This window comes from Crocuta crocuta, unplaced genomic scaffold, assembly GCF_008692635.1.
Source record: "Crocuta crocuta isolate KB4526 unplaced genomic scaffold, BGI_CrCroc_1.0 scaffold51, whole genome shotgun sequence".
Taxonomy (NCBI): Eukaryota; Metazoa; Chordata; class Mammalia; order Carnivora; family Hyaenidae; genus Crocuta; species Crocuta crocuta.
In genome coordinates this window covers 653954-662620 of record NW_027527624.1, presented here as the reverse complement: position 1 = coordinate 662620, position 8667 = coordinate 653954, and the positions used below count along the sequence as shown (strand labels likewise).

The 8667-nt window shown below is 33.1% G+C and overlaps 1 protein-coding gene across 6 annotated transcripts in view; it reads right to left on the bottom strand.

Annotated features, from left to right (window-relative positions):
- Positions 1-8667, bottom strand: part of LOC144238239 (cadherin-18) — a 595479-nt gene that overhangs the window by 28234 nt on the left and 558578 nt on the right. For all 6 annotated transcript variants that reach the window (XM_077772003.1, XM_077772030.1, XM_077772038.1 and 3 more), the window contains one exon: positions 3068-3185. In XM_077772003.1, coding sequence (XP_077628129.1) covers positions 3068-3185 — 118 coding nt within the window. The remainder of the gene's footprint in view (positions 1-3067; positions 3186-8667) is intronic.

Below are 8667 nucleotides of genomic sequence, written 5' to 3'. Positions count from 1 at the left end.
TATATATAACTAAGTATCTATATTTCTATATATAGATCTGTATATTTTCTATATATTCAATAACTATCATTTTATGTATATAATGTGCATTCACGCACTATACATACATATATAATTAAATTTTAATTTTAGATATATGTTTCCATAATATTACATGTATAAAACTGAATTACTATATGTTTCTCAGATAGATCTATATTATTTTCTATAGGTGCAAAAATAATAGTTTCATTTTGATAAGGATTTAATTAATTAATTCGATAGGGATTTGTAAATTATTTTCATACAGACTGTTTTATTACATTGTCTCATTTCACTTAATCCCTTGGTCTTTTTATAAAAAATATTATTATTATTTTAATTTTGAGAATCCCAAACATACTTCTATTATCTTTCTTATCATTTAAGTGTTTTGNCGCGGGGCTCGAACCCACGAACCGCGAGATCATGACCTAAGCGAGAGTCGGACGCTTAACCGACTAAGCCACCCAGGCGCCCCTTCATTGTCTATCTTTTAATGTGCTGATCTGTAGGCTTAGAGTAAACAATAATGTATACATTTCTCTCTTATCTTGAAAATCTCTTTTTCCTTCTTTTCAGTCTTTACCATTTAGCAGTTTTGGAGATTCTACCAAACCAATGGCTTCCTGCTCACTCATCCTGGCTCAGAGGCTGGGTCAGCCACCTACAGTTCCCTGCAGATACACTCCTGTGTAAGCAGGGAGTGTGCAAGTAGGAGTGCATGCATGCGTGCACACACACACACACACACACACGCACTAATTTTTATTGTCTTTGCTCCTTTTAGATTTATTTTGTATGTTCTGGGGGCATATAAATGCTGAAGCTACCAGGATTCAGCAGGCCTAGATTGCTAATATTCACTCCTTTGCATTTTTGTGCTGCTTTGTTGTCCAGAGAAATATTTATGCACTCGTAAGTGTACATATGTATGAGAGTATTCATTTTGGCACAGCTATTCCATTTTTAATTTCATCTTTACATATTATTATCCATAGCTGCCTCGTGTTTAGAGAAAAGGCCATCTTTACATATAGTATCATAAATTCTACTACTGGTCCAGAGTAGATATTTTAAAACATAATTTATGGGTGTAAAAACTGAGGCTCGGAAAGGTTAGGTGGCTTGGCTTATCGAGCATAATCAAATCAGCTTGCATAAATTCATGGTTTCAGCTATGCACCTGATTTTTTTCTAGAAATTGCTGTTTTACCTATCTAAAAGAAATTTTCCTGTGTCATTTATAATTTTATCAATTCCCAGCACAAAAAAAGTCTTACTAATAGATTAAAATATATTTACCCCTACACAAATGTCCATAGGCCTCACATATTTGACATGGTATAGCCAGTTTAAGCATTCGTGTGTATGTTTAAATCAAATTAAATATATACATCAGGATCATAAATCCTTTTAAGAGTGTGCATAAATTTGACAGGAATTCCTGAAAATGAGTTCTTATTTGACTGATGAGTCAAATGACTGAATTAAGTCCTTTTGAATGTATTCAGTCATTGAATTCACAAATTCCAGATATAATATTTTTGTATGAAGGACTTTTAGTCACTGAGTGGGTTTCAACAACACTAAAAGTCTCTTTTTTAAAAAATATTTTTGGAGTTATTCTTACGTGGATTAAATAACTTGAAAGGACCTCTCTAAATCCAAGTCAAATTTTCATTATGTCATCAAGGAAAATTACTTAATAAACAAAAATAAAATACTTATTAGAATGTAAAAACAAACAACTGAAATATAAATATCTAAGTATTATTTTAATCTACTAAGGCAGAAAGTTGAATGCTCTCCAAATTTTGCAATTATTTGAAATATGGGAAATAGTAATAGTTTTTTAATATATTTAACATAAATACATTAAACATATTTGGGATTGTAGAATGGGATGTTCAAATGCAAATAAATGTGCAACAGTCAACTAAAACAACTTATCAGATACGAACATGCACAAATATTTGTTCTTGTACGTAGAGCTGACTATAGGTTAGTTAATATGAGAGAAAATGAAGCTTTGTATTTTCACATAAACCTTGTTATGGCCACATGTACAGTTTGGTATTCTTGTTATGAATTAAAGAAGGAATTAGGTATGCTGAAAATAATGTTTTAGTGAGTTGACATTAAGTGATAGCATTTTTTTTCTTCTGGTGTTTGAAAATGCTTCTCCCTGACATATATAGAGAGGAAATAAATGTTTACTCTTAAATGGATACACTATTGTTTCTTTCATATGATTTTGAGGTAGGTGTTAAATTCCAAATAATAGCATATTCAGATAAACATGATCAAAGATAGTTTTTGGGAAGAAGAGAGTTGATACAAATCAGAACACTGCACACATTGAATGACTTAATGTTTCCTTTACATACGGAAGATTGATTTTTACAAGACCTTGAGGAATCTACCAAACAGGGAATCTAAATCATGGCCAATCTTCCCTAGGTACTAAATTATGGTATTCTTTCTTTCCCCACACGATACAGAAGTTTAAACAAACGTAATTCAAAATTTACAAAATATTCTGCAATTATGCATATTTTCTACTCATATTTTGAAAAATATTCATAATAACAAGAGGAAATATAATTTGTACACCACATCTTGATAGCCTTGCTAATGCAAAATGAGTTCAAACATTGCATTTCCTTTCCTAACTGTCCCTAGGACATATTTTTCATTTTTCCTAATTTAAAATTTTTCTACCTCCTAGCAATTGCAAGCAGCTCTCATAAACATGTTTGTCAGCTAAGATTTCTCTTAAAATTTGCCCAAGAGCATATTACATGTACATTTCTTGTTTAAAGAGATGCTTCTGAATAAACTCAATGAAAGTTATTTGTACATATGGCTCAATTTTAAATACAAGCTATTCACAGATCATAACACATTAACATCAAACTGACTTTGAATGCTGATTTGCAAGCTGTTCATGCGTATGTAAGAATAAAGCAAAACTGCTCCGGCCTATTCCATATTAAGTCAAAGCAGATATCACATAGATTAAAAAGTATATGTAATTCGTGTTCACCTTCATTGTCCTTCAAAGTGAAGTTTGGGTTTATAGACAGGCGTTCATCAAGAAAGAAGTTAAACCTTGGTCCATTTGCAAAATCATCTTTATCAGTGGCACTGATGGTATGAATAACCTAAAGAGAAAATGCAAATACTAAATAGTAAACTTAATGTTGCTTATACCTTTGATTTTAATTATATTATAACATTTTTAATTGTCATCACAAATGGATTTTAAAAAGACCCCTGTATCTACCTTTACTGGTTTCAAATTCAACTAATAAATGTACCAGTTAGCTGGCTCTCTCTTGTATGAGATTTTAGAAAACACATTATGGCATAATTTATAATCATTCACACTTTAGTCGCAAGATTTTGTATGGGCACCTGTTTGGGGAAGCGTGAAGTATCATTTGTACAAATATAAATATCCTCGTGTTCATGTACAATAGATTTGCCATATATGTGGTTCTCAGTAAATGCAAAAACAGTGGAATCATATTGTTTTTACTGTTTCAAGGGACTTTTGAGAGCATGATCTAGCCTCTCTGTTTTACAGATAAGGAATCTGAGACCCCAAAGGATTTTGATGTGCCCCCAAACCGTTTAAATAGTAGCAGAGGCAAAACCAGACCACTCAGAATTTTATGGAATATTTCTCATATACAGTGGTTGAGAGGAAGCAATTCTAAAATTTGGAGCAGAGAAAGTTCGAAGACATAAACAAAATATTCCAGGTGACCAAAGCGCAGAACACAAATTCCAATAGCTGTAGGCATTACACTCTTAAAGAGGAAATAGCCAAACTAATACACAGGACAATAGTCTCCTCTTTAAACCCTAGTGTCCTAATGCTTAGGTATCTTTTTTCTAGTCCTTTCTTAGAGAAATTAAGAACAAAGAGAGGGACAAGAAGGTTGTGAAAAGAATGTTTTCTGTATGGGAAATACAGTGTGTTCATTTCAAAAGTTGTTATGATTTTTAAAAACCTCTTACTCAATTTCATCCTATTTCAATCTTTTCTGAGTGAAATAATACACCTTTATGTACAACAGTTAAAACCTAAATTCCTGCCCAAGTATTGAGCCTGTTAGTAGGTCTGGCAGATGAGAATGAATATAAAAGTACAAAAAAGGAACAATTAGTGGCAGTGATACCAGAAAAGCATGTGTCTTCATGCACTTCCTTGCTGAAAGTGCTTCCGGCGATAGAAGTGATCCATTTCGTTCATATATGTATGTGGCTCTCCCCTCCATCATTGCTCAAAACGTACTTTCTCAGCAAGAAATTCTAGGTAAAAGCCTCTCTGCCACCCAGCCTACATATGCCAAGAAGTCTCTATCATTTGTCTCTTCTTTCCTTCCCTTCACACTATTATTTAATGAACTGAAAAATCTACAGATCTTGATGTTTGCCTTCTTTTCCATCTAAAGTACAGCTAGTCTCTGGATAGATCTTTTCCCCTTGCTATCGGCTTTTGACTTGATAGGAGAATAAATTGATGGATAATCAGAAGCAATCTGACAATTTTCTCAAGTGCACGAAAAGCTCCATGGAGGTCACATCTGAAGAACACCTACATTCTGCGCATGTCAGGTACTTAATACAAAACTGAAATAAAAATATCAGACTTTCAAGATTGTTTTACCGGTTACCTAACGTAAATATCCATATTTTTTTCTTTTGGAAAAGAAATGTACTATCTTCCCTATTCTTTGTTCATTGTCATTCTTTAATTCTCAACCCTATTTTCTTGATGATACCTCAAACATACGGACACATTAGCAAATTCATTTCTTATACTAGACTGTGATTCTGGAAGGGAGTGACAGAGAACACAATTTAAACCAACTAGTTTATTTTATGTTTTCTCTTTTACTTCTTTGGGACAGTAATTTTCTTCTCATTTGAAATTAATTTATACATAATTTTAAACGTCCTTAATATGTTTATAAATGAGCTTATTCTATTTGTTGAACACTGATATAATTCATATTTTATCTTTACTGTTTTACTGTTATCTTTAGTAAAATGCACTTTCCATTTTTATACCAGTAATTTTAAATCTGCCTTTGCCAGGAAGTTCATTGTAGCAAATTTGTCTTCCTCATAGATTTCTTGATCTTATGTACATAGCAAATGATGAGCTGATTACCACATTTTGTTTAAGAAGGATCCGTTCAGCTTGCATTCTTACCGAATTCTTCCTCACGTGTCTATACTTAAATATTTTCCCAGAATACTTCTGAAAAATACTTCCCAAAACATAGAATGTTGCTCTACTTTTATCTAGAACTCTGAGATAGTCTCTTGATGCAAGAGGGTATATTCAATTTTTCTGTTTACTAATCACCTTTTTTATTTCAGTATGAAATAATTTCCATTTATTGTTTCCTTGGACTTCCCATCTTAGAAGTTAACATGTTTGGGGCGCCTGAGTGTTTCAGTTGGTTAAGAGGTTAAGTGTTTGACTCTTGATTTCAGCTTAAGACATGATCTCAGGGTTAGTGAGATTGAGTCCGCCATAGGGCTCTGCACTGACAGTGCTAACAGTTCAGAGCCTTCTGGGGATTCTCTCTCTCTCTCTCTCTGTCTCTCTCCTCTCTCTCTCTCCCTCTCTCTCTCTCCCCTCTCTCTCTCCCTCCCTCCCTCCCAACCTCTGTTTCTCCCCTGCTTGTGGGCATGCTCCTTCTTTCTCTCAAAATATAAATAAACTGAAAAAAAAGAAGTTAATACATTTGTGATTTTTTGAAAAGTTAATTTTCTGGCAGACATCTAGGTAAGTGCCCTGTAACTGTCATAAATAGTTTCTACTCTTTTGTCAGTTACGATTTATCTACACTCTGCTACCTGTGCCTTCCGTTTGTGCAATTTGTTGGTGATATTCAATCCATAAAAATTTGTTTTCCATCTCTCATTCCTTCTAACTGAACTTAGATGATTCCTATCATATGCATATTATGTAATTAGTACATAAAGTCTTTGATTATTTTGAAAGATCTGAGAGAAACAGTTACAGATTTATTCTAGAAAATGGAAAGTGATATCAAATAAATATATCTCCATATAAATGTGTTACTTCTTGGGTACTTTATTAGGGGAAAAAATCAAATGAGTCGGAGTCATAGATTTACACAAATAATGTAGTCTTCTGTTAGGTAAATGATCTAGTCCTAACTAAACATTTAAAGTAAAAGAATGTTTGATGGAACATGCTGTATTTTCTTTAAAGTAATCAATGAATTTGATTTATAATATAATCTCAAATGGAAGCAGATATTTATTTAATAACAATACCTACCTTTGTTAGTTCAATGAGCTTGATCTTAGTAAACTCTAAGTGTAAAATGTCTACTGATCTAGGTACTTTTTTCATACAAAGCTATATAGTTAATAATAGACGTGATGGAGGGAGGCTCATGTCAGGTAATACAACTTTTTTAATATATGTTATGTTTCCTAAGTTTACTTCTAATGAAATACACATGCACACATGTCCACAGAGAGGAAAAATTCAGGATAAATAAGATAGAAAGTATCCTCATCATTTATGTTTCAGTTGCTATGTGTAGGCCCATCTCATTTATTTTGAATTCACTTACTTGGGGAACTGACTTCAAATTTCATGCATGCATGATTTTCCTCTTAATATTTATTTTCATGCAAGGTACCTTGAGATTTTTTTTCAAAACAGGGAAATATATTAACTCAGAGAAATATATTGTTGCATTTCAGATATATTGATACCTGAATCAACCTGAACTCTGCTGTTATATGTGGTTTAAACCTCTGCTTCACAAAAGACAAATCTCTTTGCCATGGCCACATGCTGTTATATTTAGAGGCACAGCATTCATAATAAAAATGTCTGTAATTCTGAAAGCAATTGTTATAGAAAGAGGAGCCGTTGTACAGCTGGGCAATATAAACATGCTTCAGAAAACTTATTTCACAAATCATTATTTAAATAGAGTTCCCTATTCCTACTCTGCATCAAAACACACAAAGTTTCTCCAGAAATGCTACAAACATAAGGTTAAATGAACCAAAGACTCCAAAATTAAACAAGAGAAAGATGCAGACCATTTCCCTTGTAATAGGTTAATCATACAAATTGACCACACTGATTGGCAATGGTTTGTTTAAATAAGGGTGTAATAAACACTATTTTCTTTTTAAATTATTTTAATGTTTATTCATTTTCGAGAGAGAGAGAGACAGAGTACAAGTGAGGCAGGAGCAGAAAGTGAACGAGACACAGAATCTGAAGTAGAACCCAGGCTCTGAGCTGTCAGCACAGAGCTTGAAGCAGGGCTCGAACTCATGGACTGTGAGATCATGACCTGAGCTGAAGTCAGAGGCTCAACTGACTGAGCCATGCAGGTGCCCCAATAATATTTCCAAATGACTTTTTTCCCTTAGTAAAAAAAAAAAAAAGTTTTAATTCATTTTGTGAAAGAAATGTTTGGGGAAACAAATACTTAAGCAATATAAAGAATCCACCTATCTTAAAGTGACTTCTAAAATCGTATAATATTAAAGACAACAATGATGCTAGATCTGAGTATAGTCTTTAAAGGATAATAAACAGAATCACATAACGAAATCAATACACATTAGAACTTAGGGTTGCTAAGTCTAGTGATTCATTGCTTTCTGAAAACAGTACTAGTTCTATGAGTAAAAGGAAAATACTATATAAATGGTTTATGAAACTCAGAAAATAAATATACATTTTCTTACAAATTTAGCCTTCTCTAAAAATGCAATATTTTTTCATGCTGAGAAACTAAGGTAATCCACATTTAAAGGAATCTGAGAGTCATCTAGGCATATACTCATAAAATCTCCGGCTTGTAAGGGTCCTGACATTGTGACAATTTTCTTCATTTTAGAGATGAAGAAAGCATTTATCAATGTCATCCAAATCATTTCTTAGAACCACCATAGAGCTTAGGTAGTCAGTATAGAGGGTAAAACAGAGGATCCAGACTAGCAAGATGGAATGACAGGAGAGCATGACCTGGAGGGAATGCCTGAATAAGCTCTCACATCAACAAAAGGTACAACATATGGGAGGTCAGTGGAAAAGGTCAAGGTCACTGGCCAATATGAAGAGAGTTCAAGTCAGGAAACTGGTACTAGTGTTTTAGATCTGGGAGCAAATGTTCACATTCGCAGGAGCAAAATCAACTCATCCAAGAGCAAGGACTCCGTACTGTTTGTCCACATTTTTGATGGTTTCACCTGCAAAGGTTGTTATAGACTAGCAAGTATGAGTTTCTCCTAGTACAACTTCTCACTGTATCCTATACATTTTGAGATTACCTTGAAAAACAAAAAAATATATTATCTAAAAGGAAAAAAATCTAAAAATGGCTGATGCCATCATTACTTTGTATTTGGATTTTTAAATCTTTAGGTCACATTTCAAATAATCCAATTTTGAATTCTCTGAATAGCCTACAAACCAAAGAAACAAAGATAAGGTGACGGAAATAACCTAAGTTTACTGAAGGTTACTATTTATCGATTAGGTGATAGATACCTAAGAAAGGTAATATTTATTTCTAAGAATTTTATTTTTTAATGAGATATTAAATGGCAAGGGTGCCT